Raw genomic sequence first — 21,612 nt, forward strand, 5'->3', positions numbered from 1 at the left:
AAAATTAAATTTTTGTGTTGCAAAAATGTTATCAAGAAAATGAAAAGACAATGTACAGATGAAAAGATGAAAAAGTATTTGGAAATCATATGCCTGATGGAATATATATATATATATATATATATATATATATATACATATATATATATATTATTCTTATACTCAGTATAAAATGGAAAATAATCCAGTTAAAATATAAGCTAAATAATTGAGTAGAAAAGGTGTTCATTTCACTAGTCATTAGGGAAATACAAATCAAAACCTTAATGAGATCACACTTCACACCCACTAGGGTGGCTGCAATCAAAGTGATAGAGAATAAGAGTTGGCAAGACTGCGGAGAAGTTGGAACCTTCATATGTTGGTAATAAGAATGTAATATGATATAGACATTTGTTTGGAAAACATTTGGGTATATCTAGAAATGTTAAATGTGGAATTATCTTATGACCCAGAAATTACACTTCTAGTTTATATGCCCATGAGAAATGAAGGTATTCATCCACATACAAATTTTTATACCAATATTTATAGCAGTTATTTACCATAGCCAAAATAGTGGAAATAAAAAAATACCTATCAACTGATAATTGGATAGATAAATGTGATATTTTCATACAATGCAATACTTTGGCAACAAAAAGAAATTAATAATCCATGCTACAATATGAATTAACTTGGAAAACATTATGCTAAGTTGTAGAAATAAATCATAATAGATCATACATTAACGACTGTATTTATAAAAATTATCCAGAATAGGTAAATCTATAAGGAATAGGGTGAAGGTGGCAGATAAAATTGAGGAAATAGGTATTGAGTACAAGATGTCTTTTAGGGAGAACAAAAATGTTTTAAAATTAAATTGTAGTAGTAGATATACAACCCTGTGAATACTGAGAAATAGTGGTGTACATTTAAATGATAAATTTGATGATATGTGAATGATATTTTATAAATACACTTTATGTAAGGGATTCAATTTAAAAAATTGAAATATAAGGTATTTCAAAGCTTTAAGCCAACAAACAAAGAAAATAACCTGAAGATATCCAGAAAATATGAAGAAGAGAAAAAAAGATGCAAACTAAAATCATGGTGGCCAGGTGTGGTTGTGCATGCCTATAATCCCAATATTTGGGAGGCCGAGGCAGGAGGATCACAGAATCTCAGTAATTTAGTCAGATTCTATTTAAAAATTAAAATAAAATATAGCAGAGGCTGTATTTTGGAAGTAGAATGTCTCTAAGTTCAACATTCAGTACAAAAAAAAAACATTAAAAAGAAAGCATGATAAATAGAATCTTTGTAGACTTAATCAAAGAGTGACTATCAAAATGTCAAATGTGAGCTGAACATAGTGACTCAGACTTGTAATCCCAGCATTTGGGAGGCTGAGACAGTAGGATCTTGGTTCTCAGACAGCCTTAGCTACTTAGTGAGGCCCTTCACAGCTTGGTGAGACTCTGTTTCAAAATAAAGAATAATAAAGAGGGCTGAAAGCCAGGCATGGTAGTGCACACTTGTAATCCCTGGGCTTGGGAGGCTGAGACAGGAGAAGCAAATGGCTTCGAAGCCAGCCTCGGCTACTTAGTGAGGCTCTCAGCAACTTAGTGAGACCCTGTTTCCAAATGTCTGGGAGTATAGCCCAGAGGTAGAAAGCCCTTGGGTTTCACTCCCCAGTACAAGAACAGCAAAAAAAAAAAAAAATCAAATGTACATTACCTTTTACTTAACAAAGTTATATACATAAAAATATTCATGGCAACATTGTTTATATTTACCTAAATGTGCATCATTACAGAACTTTATTTAAAAATAGCATAGATGTGGGTGTTAATATGGAAAGACGGTCACATTATGTTAGTGGAAAAAATGCTCACAATCATGTGGCTGAAGATAAGAGTGAGAACATACCCAGAATTTCACATTTACCAAATTCAGCTTGAGAACAATATGGCAATAAAAGAAGATACAGAAATTTTAAACCAACCAATATTAATCAAAGAGATTGAAATAGCAATAAAGAGCCTACCATTAAAGAAAAGCCCAGGACCAGATGGTTTCCCAAGTGAATTTTATAAAGCCTTCATGTAAGAACTAATCCCGATACTCTTCAATCTATTTCATAAAAAAAAAGAAATAGGACTCTCCCAAATACATTCTATAAGGCTAACATCACATTAATAGCAAAATCAAATAAAGATAGCTCAAAGAAGGAAAACTACAGGCCTATATCTTTGATGAACTTGGATGCAAAACTGCTAAACAAAATACTAGCAACACACATTCAAAACCACATCAAGAAAATCATACACTATGACCAAATAGGATTCATCCCAGAGATACAAGGCTGGTTTAATTTATGAAAATCAATCCATGTAATTTATTACATAAACAGAATCAAAGACAAAAATCATATGATCATTTCAATAAATACTGAGAAAGCATTTAACAAAGTCCAACATCCATTTATGCTAAACGCACTGCAGAGAATCAGAATAGAAGGAACATACATCACCATCATAAAGGCAATCTACAATAGGCCCACAGCCAACATCATATTAAATAGGAAAAAATTGTGAAAATTCCCCCTAAAAACAGGAACAAGACAAGAACATTCATTATTAACACTTCTTTTCAATATAGTACTTGAGTATCTAGCGAGAGAAATAAGACAAGTAAAGGAAATCAAAGGAGTACAAATAGAAAAAGAAAAACTCAAACTTTCACTATTTTCAGATGACATGATAACAATACTTAGAAAACCCAACAAACTCAACCAAAAGGCCTACAGAACTGATACAAAAAAATTCAGGAAAGTTTCTGGATACAAAATCAATCTTAAAAATCAGAAGTTTTTCTGTATACCAACCATAAATTCACTGAAAAAGAAATTCAGAAAACACTTCCACTCAGGATATCCCACAAGAAATAAAATACTTAGGAATAAACTTAACCAAGGAGGTAAAAGACCTCTACAAAGAAAATTATAAAATGTTAAAAAAAGAAATCAAAGAAAATCTTAGAAGATGGAAAGATCTTTCATGTTCATGGATGGAAAGAATATATATAATAAGTTCCATTTACAATTGCCTAAAGGGAAAAAACCCTTAGGAATAAATCTAAGCAAGGAGGTAAAAGACCTCTACAATGAAAATTATAGAACACTGAAAAATAAATTGAAGACCTCCCATGTTCTTAGGTAAGCATATTTAGTATTATCAAAATGACCATACTACCTAAAGCAATCCACAGATTTGATGTGATCACTATTAAAATACTAATATCATTCTTCACAGAGCTAGAAAAAAATGGCCCTAAAATTCATATGGAAGGACAAAAGACCTAGATAGCCAAATCAGTCCTGAGCAATAAGAACCATGGAGGAGGTATCACAATACCTGATTTCAAATTATACTATGGAGTTATAATAACAAAAACAGCATGGCATTGGCACAAAAGGAGACACACAGACCAATAAAAGAGAAGATGCATAGACAAATCTTTGCACTGACAGCCAGTTGATTTTTTACAGAAGTGTCAAAAACATACACCTGAGAAAAGATAACCTTTTTAACAAATAATGTTGTGAAAACTATATCAATATATGAAAAAAATGAAATTAGACCCTTATCTCTCAAACTCCACAAAAGTCAACTCAAACTGGATCAAAGGCTTAGAAATTAAGCCACTTAATTTCTTTCTTTCTTTCTTTCTTTCTTTCTTTTTTTTTTTTTTTTTTGGCAGGTCTAGGGGTGGAAACCAGGGACATTCAACCTCCAACCTAAACCCCCTGCCCTATTTTTTGTTCTTTATTTTGAAACAGGATCTAAGTTGCAGAGGGCCTCACTAAGTAGCTGAGGCTATCCGTGAACCACCATCCTCTGGTCTCAGCCTCCCCAATGCTGGGATTACAAGCATGCACCACCATGCCCATGCCCAGCTAAACCACTTAATTTCTAAGTGGCTTTGAATTACTTTGCAATTACTAGCAGAAAACAAACAACTTTTGGGTGCTGGTAGAGACTTGCTCAAAAAGACCCCTAAAGCCCAGGAAATAAAATAGAGAATCAGTAAATGGATGCAATCAAGTAAAAGCTTCTGTGCAGCAAAGAAAACAATCAAGAGGCTGAGGATAGGCCCAGGCATGGTGGTGTAAGCTTGTAATCCTAGTACCTGGCAAGAAGAGACAAGAGGATTTTAAGTACATGGTCAGCCTCAGCTACTTAGTGAGGCCCTCCATAACTAAGGCTGGGGCCAGGCATGGTGGTACATGCTTGAAATCCTTGCACTTGGGAGGCTGAGACAGGAGGATTGCACAGGTTCAAAGCCAGCCTCAGCTACTTACTGAGGCTCTCAGCGACTTAGTGAGACCCTATTTTCAAATATAGTATAAAATAGGTCTGGGTGTATAGCCCAGAGGTAGAAAAGCCCCTGGGTTCCATCCTCAGTACCACAAAAATAAATAAATAAATTTAAGGTTGGGGTATAGCTCAGGGGTAGAATGCCCCTGGGTTCAATCCCCAGTATCAAAAAAAGTCTGAAGATAGAATTTACATATTCAAAGAAAAGCTTTACCAGGTATTCTTCTGACAGAGGACTAATATCTAGAATATATAAAGAACTAGAAAAATATAACACCAAAAAAATCCCAATTATAACTAATGGGCTACTGAAATGAATACACACTTCTCAAAAGAAGAAATGCAAATGGCTAAAAAAATTGTGAAAATTTTTCAACATCATTAGAAACAGAACTACCCTAAGATTCTAACTCCAATCAAAATGGCAATCACCAAGAATATAAACAACTCAAGTATGGTGGCACACGACTATAATCCTAGTACTTGTATTATAAATTTGTATTATAATTACTAAATTATAAACGTCTAGGCAGAGAATGAAAACATTTGTGCAGATAACTTTTTTTTCTCTCTCAACAACAGACAGTACATTGCAGACAGGAAGATTGCAAGTTCAAGGGCAGTCTTAGAAACTTGGGCCCTTTACAACTTAGTGAAACTCAGTTTCAAGGTAAAAAATAAAATAGAGCTGAGGGTATAGCTCAGAGGTAGAATGCCTTTGAGTTCAAACCCCAGCATCACACACACACACACACACACACACACACACACACACACACACACGTAAATAAATACAAAAATAATAAATGCTGGCAAGAATGTGGGTAAATTGAAACTCTTATACACTGTTGATGAGATTATAAATTAGTATAACCACTATGAAGATCAGTATGGAGGTCCCTCAAAAGACTAGGAATGGAAGCACTCAATGGCCCTACATAGTTTCTTCTCCAAAATATTAAAGTGAGAAGATTATAGTAATACATATATAACCATTCTTATAGCAGCACAGTTCACATAGCCAAATTATAAGACCAATCTAAATGTCTGTCAACAAATAAATGGATAACAAAAATGGTATACACACACACACACACACACACACACACACACACAAATAGAATTTTACTCAGCCATAAAGAAGAAAAAATTATTTCATTTGCAGAAAAATGAATGGAACTGGAGAAAATAGTGCTAAGTCAAGATAATCCAGTATCAGAAAGTCAAGGGTCATATGTCTTTTCTCATGTGTGGAAGGTAAAACCAATGAATAGAAAATTCATAGAAATAGAAATATTATAGAAATAGAAATTTCAGTCAAATGAAGAGAGAAACTAGTAGAATAGTGAAAATGAATAGGGGAGGAAGGTGGTTAAAGTGAGGCTTGAGGAAGGGGACAGTTCAGATGGGATATGTCTGTACATAAAAGTATCGCTACCACTCTCACTAGCACGTCTGGGGAGGGGGCACTGGAGCAGGGTGGGATATGAAGGGAAAGGCACCAAGTGACATGGCGTATATGTGTCTGTATCGCTTTGAACGTCACTGTGATATATAATTGCAATGCACCAATGAAAATATAAAAATGAAATGAAACCTCTAAGGAAAGTACTAAACTATAAACTTCCAGGCAGAGAATGAAAACATTTGTGCAGAAAACTTTTTTTTTTTTTTGCTCTCAACAATAGACAGTACATTTTATAAGAATCTAGGAACAGAAAAACTTAGGAATTAAAGTTTTAGCTTATAAAGTCCTTACCTTAGAATAAATACAGCCATCAGTTCCAAACACCCACTTCTGAGATTCATCTCCTTTATGTCTGTAATGAAAATGTAATTTGTAGATTGATGCTTTTTCTCCACACTGACATACTTGTAGCTTCAAATAAAATGATCATTTTCCATGTAGCCTGGCAAGAGAACTGCCCACACTCTACCAAGAACCACTGCTATCTCAGCAGCTAAACCTTCCCTAAGGCAAATGATTTCTCAGCTTCAATGCAATGAATTCAGTGGTACATAAAGTGTGTGCACATGTGTGTGTTCATGTGTGTTTGTGTGTGTGTGTGTTTACCAACAGCAACAATGATTAGGAGTTTTAGAAAATATAATAATCAATAAGAATATTATCAAAATCTCTGTCCCCAAAATATCCTTTGTAATAGAAAAAGAAAGAGGCTTAAGCATGTATAAGGATTAAGAAGATAGTATAAAGAAACTATGAAAAATTAGGAAGCTCAGGCAGCTACCTCTGAAATGACTGAAGAATTTTATTAAGGAATCTTCTATTTTCTGAGCTAAGTCTGAGTAAGGAAGCTAATCATGCCTAAATTAACTAATTATGTATTCATTAATAGAATCTTTAAAAAGGTAGGACAAAATGAATTAAATTAAGTGTAACATGATGTTAAACAAGATTTTTCCTACTGCCTCTTAGTTTTGACAGAAACATCAAAGGTTGGGAATAAGAGATGTCAGATAATGCTCTATTCCAAAGCAAATGCTATCTGATCTGGCACAACATGTAAAAGCAGCAGTCCAAAACTGGTTCAGTGCACATCAGTCTTTAACCCACATCCAGTCATAAAAGAGAATGTGAAGAGTTTTGGGGCATGTTGTGATAGGTGCTTAATGGTAATGTAAGTCTCCAGGCCCCTCTACTCAGAGACTTACTTTGAATATCTGGACCCCTAGAAATCTACATTATCAGGTGTTGCAGTTTATGTTACTTATATAAGAACCTAGAACTGTACAAGATTGTGCAACTTAGTGAGACCCTGTTTCAAAATAAAGAATAGAAAATAGGGCCAGGCGTGGTGGTGCACACTTGTAATCCCAGCATTTGGGTGGCTGAGACAGGAGGACCAAGGTTCGCAGCCAGTCTCAGCTACTACTTAGTGAGGCCCTCCGCAATTTAGTGAGACCCTGTTTTAAAATAAGGAATAAAAAACAGGGCTGGGGTGTAGCTTATAGTTAGAATGTCCCTGGGTTCCATCTCCAATACCGCAAATAAAATAAAATAATAGGACCAGAGGTATAGCTCAAAGATAGAATGTCCCTGGGTTCAATCTCTAGTACCAAAAAAAAAAAAAAAAAAACAAAACAAAAAAATGTTGGGGCAATTTAGATGCACATTATTATAAAAAACTAATCTGTCATGTAGTGTCACATTAGGAAGTTATCATTCTAATGTATAACAATTTCTTTTTAAATTACAGTTTCTACACACAGAAGTGCACCTGCTTATATTTTCAAGATATTTTATATGTAAAAAAAAAAGTCAGTCGGGTGTGGTGGCACATGCTTGTAAACCCAACATTTGGGAGGCAGAGACTGGAGGATCGCAGTTCGCAGACAGCCTCAGCTACTACTTAGTGACGCCCTTCACAACTCAGTGAGACCCTGTTTCAACATAAAAGGACTAAAAAATAGGGCTGGGGTGTAGCTCAGAGGTAGAATGTCCCTGGATTCCATCCCTAGTACCGCAAAAAAAAAAAAAATCAAATGTATATTCGATGTCCACTGATATCCATATGAAACTGATTTAGAGGATGATGTTTGGACTTTTCTCATTTTGGTCAACAAGTACTAAGCTAAAAAGATTTTTTAAAAAACAAAAATTTTTAAAAAAGCAATAACAGCATCAATAATGCAAGTAGAATGAAATGGAAGGAGAGTAATATTCCTTCAAGTATCAGTCATAAATGTCATGACATAATCTGAATTAATGTTGAGAGACCTGAGCCATAGCCCTGGATCTGACATTAACTAGAAATAACGATCTTTAGAAGGTCACTTAGGCTCTAGTTGCCTTGGAATTTCTTATAATGATAATGAATAGCAATATCACCACCATCACCCATCCTGCTATTGAAGAGCAACTGGGAGTAGATGCTCTTCAAAGTCTTTTTTTTTCTCTGAAAGCACATGGCCTACTTAGTCTTCTGCTGTTCTTTGACAGGTGAGTGAACTAAGGACCACCTGTCCTGGGAAGCTTACTAATTGTAACCTCAATGGGCATGTATATATATATATGTCTATATAGACGTAGGCATCAATTGGATAGATCTAGGTCCTATTAGGAATCTATAAAATGTGTTTGTATGTATATGTATGGATGTTCATATTCTCTAAAACATCTCATTTATCATATAGTAGAGACAAGAAGGTAGCACATGACCATAGTTGAGCTTGGGGGAAATGTTATAGGCTAACACTCATCATTTTCTGGATGACTGTAAAAAGGATTGTCATCATGTTTCAGGATCACAAATCTATTTTCCCAGATATCCTCTGGTGTCTCACAAGACTACCTGGGTCAGGGCCAGGAATGTTGGCACACTCCTGTAATTTCAGTACTAGGGAGGGAGCCTGAGACAGGAGTATCATGGGTTCAAGGCCAGCCTCAACAGCTTAGCCAAGCCCTCAGCAACTTAATGAGATCATTATTCAAAATAAAAATAAATAAATAAAATAGGGGTGTAACTCAGAAGTAGAATACCACTGGGTTCAATCCTCACTACCAAAAAATTGTTTAAAAACCATCTGTGTCAAAAGTAGAATGCATATAGAAAACAAGAAAAATAAAAATTCTCCTTCAGCCTCATTAACATAGTAAGAATAAAGATAAGAAGTTGCATTCAGCAACACATAGGCTGTGACATTGCACATGAACAATTTTCTATTTGATTTGACCTTTCTAATGTTCTTACCTATATGTGTAAATATAGGTAAGATATAGGTAAGATATAGGTAAACAAGATATAGGTAAAATATAGGTAAGATATAGGTAAGATATAGGTAAAATATAGGTAAGATATATGTGTGTGTGTGTGTGTGTGTGCACGCGCATGTACGCAGGTTGATGCTGAGACTGAATCAAGGGCCCTGCACATGCTGGGCAAGTACATGCTCTATCACTAAGTTCCATCCCTAACCTGCAGTATGTGTTTTTAACCTAGTCTGATAAATGTTGGCCAATTATCACCCTATTTTCAACTAGGCCTTAGTGTCAAAAAAAAAAAAAAAAGCAGATGCAGAAAGTCACAACTGAAAGAAACCAAGAAGAACAGCATTGAAATAAGGCAGATGGTAAAGGTTATATAAAATTGAACATGGTTCAATGAGACAAATCTCTTTTATGAATTGTCTTTATAATAAAAAAATTAGTTCTGTATTTATTTAGATTTAGGGAGTCCACGGCCAATAGATAAGTATGGGAAACAAGAGTCCTTCAGCAATGGACTTTATTAGTCCACTGATTCTACATGTAAGGGTTGCAAATTTGAAAGCCTTTATAGGCCTGAGATGTAACTGAAATGGATGAGCAGGCTAGCACTGGCGTGAGGGCTGCCACAGGGCATGGCTTAGACTACAGCTCGCTGAAGAGCACATGCCCCATCTAAATCACTCTGTTCCTCATTGCTGTCATGAGAAAATGTAAGTTCATTACTGTTCTCACTCTTCAAGAAGTAATTTTGTGTGTGTGAAATCTATTTCTATAGGCTTACAACTACTACCAAAATTTGTAATAATGTACGGACCAAACAAAATCTATGGATCACCAGTTTTTATCCTCTATAATCTACCCTTTCTGTACATGGGTGTGTGCACGTGTGTTACTTTAATTTGTTTTTAGTTTAACACTAAATACCAGATACTAAATATCCACATTCCCTAAATAGGAAGTAATACCAAGACCAAGTGGTGGTCCCAAAAACTTAACTTTGATTCAACTAACCTACCTGTAAGATGGCCAAAGAATCTTTTGAAAAGAAGCATTTTTAAAATGTTTTTCAAGGTTGTTCAGGTCCCTTGTTAATATTATTCCTTTGCCTTTCATCCACCAATGGTCAGATGCACAGAACAAAAAATATTCAAAGGAATAATATGTGCAAGTGCTTGGTATATTGAATAAGAATAAGATGATTGACACCAAATAAGACATAGCTGAACTAATGAGGCATGATATGTTTATAGTACTCTTTGTGAGTTGTCAGGTTGCTACTTTAAGTGCTAGTTCTATTATTTTTAACATATAAAAGGCTGTATCTTGATTCAAGCTTTTGTTAAAATCATATTTATGCCATAGGAAAGAGGAAAGGATTTTTGTCTCTACAACTTGATGTCACATGAGGATATTTATTGTAATTTATCATGAAAAATGGCCACCTTAAAAAAACACAGAGCAGACAATTACTTCAGATGCTCTGGAAAAGTTAAATGCATTTTAAAGTATATAACCAAGGGTGAGGTAAAGCTCTAAAAGTCTTGGTCCTTGCTGCTTTTCTGAAAATGAAGTAAAGCTTTACAATAAGAACTCCTAGTTTTCAGATGTTCTGCTATTTTGCCTCTACCTTGCAAGAGGCTTTGTTTCTCAGATAAAAGCAAATTTCACTAATACAAAAGCAAATAATCCTTATGCACATAGGGATCCTCCCTCCTTCCCACCCACCCATTTCTCTCTCATCTTCATTCTTTCTCTTCCTTCCTTCCTTTACTAAGCAAAATCATTTCTTGTAAATGGAGATGTTAAAACTTACTATGTTTTTTAAATTGTCTTTTCTTTCCTTGCCCAAGCTCTCTCATCTATAGTATAATAGACATTAAGTCTTCAGTTTGGGCCCCACTCAATTCTATTACTGTCTTGACCAGAGTAGAAAATAAATCTCAAGCTTTCACCACCACGCACACTTGTAATCCCAGTACTTGAGAGGCTGAGACAGGAGAATCCCAGGTTCGTGGTCACCCTCAGCTATTTAGTGAGGCCCTCTGCAATTTAGTGAGACCCTGTTTCAAAATAAAGAATAAAAAATAGGGCTGGGGTGTAGCACAGAGGTAGAATGTCCCTGGGTTCGATTCCCAGTCCCATAAAAAGAAAAGAAAGGAAAGGAAAGGAAAAGAAAAGAAAGGAAGGAAGGAATCTCAACAGGCTAAATCCACGTCAGCTGAAGCAATCTTACACTAAGTTGAGTATGCAATGTGCCCCATGAGAACCCTGAGCACAATAAGAATGTCTGTCAAGCTATAGCTTCCAAACACCTGCCATTTTGACCTTGGCCACTGACCAACTCTCCTACTAAGAAAGGCTTTTCCCCATCTCCCACCTCCCTCTGAAGGGACCACCTAGTTATTCCTCACGCATCATTTTCAACTTTTGTTTCTTTCTTAGTTTGTTCCTTATTCTTTTTAAGATAACTTCAATGGAAAATAACTGGCATAGAATATGTCTATTGTACAACTGACAGGCACATATTTAAAGAGTAAAAATTGATAATTATTGAAAATTTATATTCCTTAGAAAGCATCACAACAATCCATATAATAAACATATCCATATTCATCTCCCACAAAATAATCACTTCCAAAGTTTTCTTGTGCCTCTTTTTAATGTCTCCTTCCTGCCCATTCCAGGCATCCATATTTGCTGTCTATCACTCTATAGATATATAGAGATAGATAGAGTTAGCATTTTTATATGGAATCAAACAATATGTACTTTTCTTGGTTTTGCTCCTTTTATTCAGCATACTTTACTTTGGTATTCATTGCTATTGTTGTATATATCAATAATGTACTTCTTTTATTGCTAGATAGTATGGGTATATCATAATTTGCTTAGCTATTCGCCTATGCATAGACATTTGAGTTATTTCTTTCTTTTGACTTTTGGAAATAAAATTTTTATTAACAGCAATGTACAAGTCTATGTATGAACATATACTTTCATTCCCTTTGGGTACATTTCTAGGAGTATAAGGTAGATAAATATTTAATATTTTAGGAAAGTACCAACTGTTCTCCAAAATGACTAAACCATTTTATATTTCTATCAATGATGCATGATGACAGTTATAATGTTCTAAATCTTCACTAGTACTTGGTATAGTCAGTCTTTTAAACACTAGACATTCTAACAGATATGTAATAATGATTTACTGTAGGTTTAGTTTGCATGCCCTTAACTACTAATGATATTGAACACCTTTTCGTATGCCAACTCTATGTCTACCTTATTAAAGTATCGGTTGTTTAAAATGCACAAACTAAAAAAAAAAACTAAAAAAGCATCTGTTAAAGTCATTTACCCATATACTTCTGAAGTTTTAACATGTGTATTTTGCATGATTTGTAAATATTTTGCTTTGTGGTTTGTCTTTTCATTCTCTTAACACTGTCTTTAAAAGAAAAGAAATATTGATTTTTATGAAGTCCAACTTACTATTTATACTTTTATACTTTTGTGGATTATGCTTTTGTTATACTAATTTTAACCAATACAAAGCCATAAATATCTTTTCCTAGATGGCATGTAAAATACTTATTGTTTAATACTTTACATTTAGGTCTATGATTCTTTTTAAGTTAATTATTGTTCAACCAAATCTTTTTACATGTTATATTTCATTTGCTAAAATTTTGCTAAGATTTTTATTTGAATTTATATTCATGGTCTACGCTTTTGTTTTCCTATAATGTCAAGTTTTTGTTACTAATGTTAGTCTTCGAGAATCAGTTGGAAAGTATTCCTTCTACTTTCTCAATGATATTGTGTAGAATTAGTATTATTTGTCCTAAAATATTGGGTAGAATTTCACAATAAAACTTAGTCATCTGAGCCTGGAGTTTTCTTTGTGAGAAGATTTTCAACTATAATTTTAATTTCTTTAAGATATGTAGTATTACTCAGGTCACCTATTTGTTCTTGAGTAGACATTGGTAGTTTGTGTCCTTTAAAAAAATTGATCCTTATAATTTATATTGGAAAATTTACTGGCATATAGTTGTTCAGAATATTTCCTTATTGAAATCAGATGCTTTCCCCAATATACGAAAGCTAGGGAGCAATGGGTAACAGTAGGAACTCTAGACGAAGGAGAGCCTATGGAGGAGCAAATAAGGCGACCTAACTGAGGGGATGGGAGGGGGAAGAGGGAAACTCTCTAAAGCACAGGGTGTACTTAAACAACATAAAGTCAATCACTAAGCCAAGCATGGGAAGGAGAGATGGGGAGGGAAAGGGGTAGGGATCGGATAAGGGCTAACTGGGTGATGTGTGCATTTGTGTCTACACAAGTCTTTTAGTTCATTAAGATGTATGACTACAATGCGCCAATAAAAAATAATAAATTATAAATTATAGAAACCAAAAAAAGAATATTTCCTTATTATCCATTATTATCCATTTCTCTCAATGTTGATAATGGTAATTTGCATTATCTCTTATTTCTTTTTTTTCCTTCTGTGTGTGTGTATATGTGCATGCAAGTGTGTGTATGTATGTGTGTGTGTGTATGTGTGTGTGTGTGTGTGGTACTGGGGATTAAACCCAGCAGCATTTACCCCTGAGCTACACTCCCAGGCCTATTTTATTTTTATTTTGAAAAAGTGACTCACTAGGTTTATGAGTGTCTTGCTAGTTGCTGAGACTGTCCTCCAACTTGTGATCCTCCTAAGTCTAATAAATACTGGGATTACAGGCCCAGTTCTTTTCTTATTTCTTTAACAATCTTGATCTACAAAGGCAAGTTTTTAATTTTTATGAAATCTTCTCTATTTTTCTGGTTTTTCTCTTTCACTGATTTCTACTTTAACTTTCATTCTGCCTACTTTGGGTTTGATTAGTTTCTCTAGATTCCCCCAATCCTTGGTGCTGGGAATATAACCAGGGTCTAGAGGAAGCTAGGCACACATTCTTGCCCAAAGCTACAACTCCAGCCCTCTGAAGCTTCAGCTTCCACTTTAGTTTGTCTGTCTTTTCTAGGAACTGAATGGTTAGGACCCTACTACCCCTGGCCAGTTTGCATGATGCCAAGCTATTGTCTTCCTTTCCCTTCTGTCTGGGCTTCTCAACTCATGTACCCTTCTCACCCACAGAAGTATCTGCTTCCACACTTGGCACATGCTGACACCTGATTGGACTTTAACATGCAGGCAGCTTTACGTAATGTTGTGGGAAAGAGTCAACTTGCACGCTGTAGAATCTGAGTGCTGAGGTTTGTATTCCTGCCAACCATCTAATAGGCATGACCTTGAGCAATTGAACAACCTCAGGACCTCAATTTCCTCAATCTGTGAAAATAATCATGATACCTACCTTACTAGATTGTTATAAGAATTAAAAATGACAATGTGATATAAAGAAATTAAAATAGTATCTGGCTCAGAATTTTGTTGTTTTTGTTAGAGCAAGAAATATAAATATAGCCAGGATTTATTCTTGGGAATCTGACTTTATAGATCACCTTTTTAGTCATTATGTTATATTTTTATACCTGTTGGACAGTCTGCTTTATGTGTTTGAGAAAATTTTTTCTTCCAGATTTATGGCTGAGCCACCTTCTCTGATGCTTAAGTATTCTAATTTTGTTTTCACCTTGAGCACATCCTACTGTCAATCTGGCCAGAAGTATCTGGGTAATAGCTTTCTAAGTCCTAAAGTGAATAGCACTTGTTTTTGTCAATGTTAAGTGAAATCAAAAGATAAATTAACAAGAAAAAAGAAAGACTCTTGGAAGCAATATTTCCAGGCTGTTAGAAACAAATCAACTTTCTCCCTTTTTGCTAATTTTTAAAATCTATTTTTAAATTTTTTAATTGTATTTCCCATGTGAAAAAATAAACAAAGGACACTTATTATCCCCTACAATTCAACAATCATTTTGTCTTCATAATTTTTCATTCACAGTTTCATAGTTCATATTCAGAAGATGAATAAAAGGTTAAGAATATACCCATAAATTTTAAGTTTTTAGATTAGCAATCAAAATAGATATAAAAATGAGTTCTGATAATTATAGAGTAAAGCAATAGCTTGTCAACCGCATAGGTACATTGAAGGTCAACATTTCACTTTTTAAAACATTTCTAAACACTACTAAATGAAGTGTCATACATTTTCAAGCTTATTTGGGATTTTAAAAAATAATATTGAAATTACGGACACAAATTGAAACACCTAATGAATATTCCAAGCCAGGAAGCATTGCAATTTGCTTGCTCAGAATTCTTGAAATTAACATCTATTATCTTGCGCTAAATAGCTCATAAGCAGTACCTTTTCTGTAGGATTAATTTATATCCTTCGAGTGATGCTCCCTCCGCGGCCTTGACTCTGATTGGATGACCAATAGCTAGGCAGCCCTGAGTTATCGCTCTGCTCAGGATCATTCCAGCCTTCCAATGAATAGAGGGGTGGGGGGGAGAAAGGTCTAAATAAGTTAAAAGAACCAGAAAATTCAACAATGTGTCACAAATAGTGAGGTCATTATGCCTGGATAACTCTGGATATTAACAGTTGCCGAAAGTGAAACACTACCCACAACTTAGCAGTCAGCGAGCCCTGCTCAGAATCAGTGATCTTCTGTCCGACAAGGGTGGCATTTTACAGTTCAGCGCAAAATAAAACAGACCTTGATATCTTCATTTGTCCTTTTTTTTTCCCTGTGCATATTTCACAGTGCAGCGATTTGGGGTCCATCATGTGTCACTTGCTAGAGTTATAACTATAGAGCTTACTTGAAATATGTATGCACAGAAAAAAATCAGTGAACTGAAAAGATTGAAACAAATCCTTAACCTTCATTTCAATTTAAAGTTTTACTCTGAATCTAAATACCAGGGGTTAAACATTTTAAGGTGGTTTGTGAACTTCCTTTGCTTTAAATGTTAGGATTCTCTGCCAAGGAAATTAATTGAGAATATTGTTTTAATGGCCATTTAATCACTTTTATACTTAGTAAATAACAATCACTGAGATTTATGGCATGCCAATTCTCTATCTTATGAGATGAAAGGATAAAAGGGAAAGAGAAAGAGGGAATCCTGTCTAAAAGAATTTCTAAACTGTTTCCTCTTAAACATATAATTTTTATTTCTCATGTTTTAGTTGTATAGAAAAGAAGCATAATAACATAGGAAAAATATTTCTTAAAAATTTTGGTTCTAATAACCATTTGGAATCCTCATATGAACATGCTTGTCTATATAGAAAAAAAAAGAAAGAAAGAGACTGCTCAGGCTGAGGAAAAAGAGCCACTATTTATTAAATGTTATTTATGTACCAAATAGTATGCTTGAACTTCACGCCTGCTTTCTAAATTCAATTTCACAGCAACTGCTTCAGGCAACTGAGGATAATTCCATTGTATAGATGAGAAAATAAAGATTCAATTCAGCTAAGTGACTTTCCTAAGATCACACATGGATTCCAATGTCTATCTTTCTTACTGCAAAACTATTCTCTTTGGCGAGTGTTTTGATTTTTTTCAAAGACACTGCAGATAGTACAGATTTATTTCATTATAAAATTTTAAAAACAGATACCACACAATTATAGACTATGAGATTGAGGAAAGGACTTTTTGTAGTATGTGGTTCAACTATTTCCAGATGAGAAGGTGAAGTCCGATGCCATTCGTAAGTTGCCCGCTGTCATGAATACAGACAGCAGCAGTGTTCAAACTAAGACATTGTTGGTCAAATATAGAACAGTGCTTTATACGACAGTGGAAAGGCCTAATTTTTGAATTCAGACAGACAAAAAAAATACTTCCTTTGCTACTTACTAACCTGTTTCTACAGCTGTAGAATTAAAACCTACAAAGATCTTCTAAGAGTAAAAAATGTCCCTACAGTGTCTAACATAATGCTTGACTACAATAGATGTCCAACACAATAGTAGACATTATTTTCAAATTAGAAACAAAATATAATGTAAAAAGGTATAATCATAAAGAAAGCTCCAGGTTGAAAGCGGATTAATGAACTTCATTCTTCTTGGTGTCTGAAATGAATATGTTACTTAATACCTTTGTAGCTTAATTATTCTACACGGTCATTTTTAACTCACAGAGAATCAAAGAAGTATGGTTCAGAATAACCCAAGATCATCTGAGAAAACAGTTTCAACCTTTCCTTCCTTCTAAACTAAGTAGCAACAAACTTGACTGGATGACTGCATTTACATAAATGCTTAGGAAGTAGTGAAATAGCCTATTTTGAGGTGGCAAAAGGTGATAGGAGAGGAAAAGATATGATCTGCAGCCTGTATTTCCAGGCATAAATGAATATTTATAAAGTTTATTATAAAACATATATTAAGAGTAAGAGAAAGGAAGGGCAATTCTATGTTCTTATGTAAATCAGATTCAACTATACAATAATACAATTTAAACAAGTATTGCCCATATACAGGTAAAACTGTGTTAGGTATTGTTTACATTCTTTACTAAGCTATTCCTTTCAAAACTTAAAACTATGTCCTTGGTAAGCCTGTGTGCAAAGTCTTAGTTTGGTGTTAACCCATAGATCCCAAGACAGAGAACTGGTAAAGTTCAACAGGAAAACTCAGAAGTAAAAGCAAATGACATCCAGATAAATCTCATAAACATGGGAAGCCTGTGGACTATAAAAAAGCTTTATGTTTAATGAATAAATCAATATGTCTAACATGAACTGAATACTCACTTGGGAATCTATAATTCTTTGGGCTCTACAATACCAAGAGCAGAGAAAGCATACTTGGAATTGAACCCAGGGGCATTATCCTTCTGATTTATATACCCAGCCTTATTTTATATTTTGTTTTGAAACAGGATCTCACTAAGTTGTTGAGGGCCTCACTAAATTGTCAAGGCCGGCCTCAAACCTGCAATCCTCCTGCCTCAGCATCTCAACTACTGAAATTACAGGCCTATGCCACCATGCCAAGCTAAGATCATGCTTAACAATCAACTGATCATGCCTTCAGTTTATTCTCATGTACAAGAAGGCACTGTGTATTGGAGCAATGAGTCGATAAGCAAGTGGCAGTCGCTTAGCAAGAACAGACGTTCCCAGGCACCTTTGTGATCAGCCACACACTGCCTGCAGGCCACAGGGTTGACGGAGCTATCTGACTTCCACCGCTCACTTCGCCATTTGAGGAACTCCGCTTTCCAATGGAAACAGAGGCATGAAGGACAATATTGGGATCCACCTGCATCATGAAAAGAAGAATGGATTTATAACTAACAACTTAAAAGTAAACATTTCTCAACACACAAAAATAATTTATACTAGAATAGCAGGCATGCTGACTGAGAAGATCTCTTTTCAAAAAGCAGTGAATGATCTCTTTAATTGAATCAATATTTGTTGAGTATTCTTGTCTCAACAAATACTAAGGGTATGAAAGACCCTGTACTGTGCTTCATGAGATATTATGAAGTACTTTGCTTGCCCTAAAGAAAACTCTAATAAAACAATAAAAGCAATCTCTCTCTCTCTCTCTCTCTCTCTCTCTCTCTCTCTCTCTCTCTCTCTCTCTTTCACACACACACACACACACACACACACACACACACACACACAATTTTTATGTTGAACTCCATATAAGTCATTGAATAGTGTTACCATAGGCATGTAAAAATAGTAGGTTCATTTCTGCTGGAACAGACAAATAATGGAACATCTTAGAAGAGGTAAAATGTGGAGGATTTGAAGGGTGAAGGTAATTTGATAGTAATAATAAAAACAAAAAGGCATTTCACCTCAGTAACACACACACACACACACACACACACACACACACACACACACACACACACAAATAGTATTCCAAGGAAAGGCAAGGAAGTTTAATGAATGTGTCTTAGGATTCATTGACTAGCTCAAAAGGTAAATGTGGCCAAACTGTGGAGAGTGGCAAGTGTAAGGACATGGAGTTAGATGGGCAATAAGGAGCCAGTGGAAACGGTCATCAACCTGGACTAGTTATGGCAGATTTTAGTGAGGTTGAACTGACCAGGGGAGACATACTGGAGTGGAGAATAGAGACATCACTCCAAAGGAAAACAACTGGGAGTCCACACAACTCCCAAGAATAAATGGAAGCTGACTTGAGGGATAGCTATGAGGGTGGACAAGAGGACTGGTGGGGGAGACATTGCATCTATGCCTCCCATGTTTATTATCAGATCACATAACCCATGCTCTTTATGAGATTATATATGTTAAAGGCATTGTGCACTTTCTACTGTTTCTCTCTTGGACTTACTTGTTTAATTATCATCCACACATGTCACTTGTAGGAATTCTATTGCTTCATACTTAATGAACATTATGTCCTAAATTATATGATCACTTACCGTGAGTAATCACTCTAAATTTTTAAGTACCAGTATTTCTTTGTATAGAATGTATATTATACCAACTTATGTTTTAACCCCAATAAATGACATTGTTTCTATAAGAAAATTATTTTCTAACACTAAAAGTGTCATTGCATATTTGTGATACTAGATAGTCACTGAGTAGCAAGTTATTTTTAAAATACACAAGTTAAATGATAATTTAAAAGGTAATATTTCACAAATGTTATAAAACAATAACAAGAGTACAACTAATATGTTTGGTAAATTATTCTATAAGGGAAGATAGACATTTCTCAAGAGAGAAAAATGCTACATTATGACTCCTATATGTGAAAATGAAAACTTTGAAAATCCAGCAACCCACCACATAAGCAGATTTGACTTACAGCTCTTTGAATGTACATTCTCCAGTTAGCCAGTAGCGGCTGGATTCTAGAGGAGAACACCCGTGGTTTCTGAACAATGAGAAACTATATTCTACTAATCCATCCACCACAGGACTCAGCATTTAAAGTAGCACTCTAACTCAACCTTCTAACTCCAAGTTTCTATCACTCTCAAAACTCCCCTCTGCAACTGGGCAGAAGATTGTTTTGACTGGAATTAGTCAGACAGAAGAACTATACTGCCAACTGCTTCTTTGTACAGCACCTGCTGCCAGCGCCTAAATTCTTGTTATCTCCACAACATGGTTTAATCTTTTAACAGTTGGCTTATTGGTGAAAAGCAAAGGAGTCCTTTGTCTCTGCCTTGGGCTGGCACCCAGTATTAACACCATGCTGTTCTTCAAGAGATTTTTTGCTGGACAGTTCCCAAGTGATTCTACACAGGGCAGACACAGTCAGGACCACTAAAGCAGCTTCATTTTGTGTTGCAAAGAAAGAGAGAGAGAGAAAGAGAAGGAGGGAGGGAGAGAAAGAGAGCGAGACAGAGACAGAGACAGAGACAGAGAGAGAGGGAGGATAAAGGAAGAGAGAGAGAGAGAGAGAACCCTGTCTAGGTTTCTGATAACCTGAAAACTGACAATGACCATTACATTTTTCTTCTGTTACTATATATTCTTTTTTTCTTCTCTTTTTTTACCTGAAATATTTATTTCAAGAAATCCATTTTCAGTATGTTGTTACTTATACAAAAGAGACAATTTCTCAGGAGGCACATAGCAAAAGAATGCTGTTATTTTTGTTATTTAGACAAAAAGAGACAATTTCTCAGGAGGCACATAGCAAAAGAATGCTGTGGAACAGAGCCAGATAGAAATAATCTTTAAAATTCTGGTTACAGGAAAAGAAAATGAAGCCATTTCAAGGCTGGAATGCAGCAAAGTCCTCTGAACCACACTGAGGCAGAGAAATGTAGTCCCACATCCTGGGCCCTGGCACTGGAAATGGCCATTTCCTTCCAAATTTTGGTTTGGGCAAAGAATTCACCTTTTTTTTTTTTAATTTAAACTGAGAGCTCAACTGTATACCAAATATTTATAAGGAATAGAAGATTAAAAAAAACAGAAAATTAGAATTCAGGAGAAAAAGTATTCTAAAAATTTGAAACATAATATGATATATATGTATGTATATATATGCATTTATGTTGAGTCTAATATAAATACATAATATCACTTCTGCTACTTGAAAATATTTTTACATCCTTTAGTGAATCAATAAAAAGTTCTAATTTATTCTTTTGGAGACCATTATACATAGTTCCCTTTAAATTACAATTGTAACTTCACTTAAATTCACATAAATTGTGATGATGTAGGAACAGTCAATGATAAGAATGATGCACACATGTGCTGAACCAGTTCAAACTTCTTGTTTAATTTTGTCCCCAAAAGACTAATCATGGCTGAGTAACCTTCAACATTCTAGTACAAATTCAAAATAGTAAAAGAACTACTTAATGTCATTTTTTGCAGATCTACTAAGGAACAGACAACAAGATTTTTTTTTTGGCAGAGGGGAGGAGAAGCTCACAAATGACAACCTTCATTCTGAACAAATTATTTATGTTACTACATAGAAATTGTATTCAATTCTTACTTTTGATTATTTAGGGCCAGGTTAAATTTTATATGCAAATGAAAGTCATGACTATAAGAAGGGTTATAA

The 21,612-nt window shown here is 34.9% G+C and overlaps 1 protein-coding gene across 1 annotated transcript in view; it reads right to left on the reverse strand.

Annotated features, from left to right (window-relative positions):
- The window catches only part of DCDC1 (doublecortin domain containing 1), a gene marked incomplete at both ends in the record, with an annotated part of 459,856 nt that overhangs the window by 196,299 nt on the left and 241,945 nt on the right, over positions 1–21,612 (reverse strand). The window contains 3 exons of the mRNA XM_080690535.1: positions 6,127–6,187; positions 15,424–15,542; positions 18,211–18,345. Coding sequence (XP_080546661.1) covers positions 6,127–6,187; positions 15,424–15,542; positions 18,211–18,345 — 315 coding nt within the window. The remainder of the gene's footprint in view (positions 1–6,126; positions 6,188–15,423; positions 15,543–18,210; positions 18,346–21,612) is intronic.

This window comes from Muscardinus avellanarius, assembly GCF_963383645.1.
Source record: "Muscardinus avellanarius genome assembly, chromosome: 1".
In the NCBI taxonomy this organism is placed as follows: Eukaryota; Metazoa; Chordata; class Mammalia; order Rodentia; family Gliridae; genus Muscardinus; species Muscardinus avellanarius.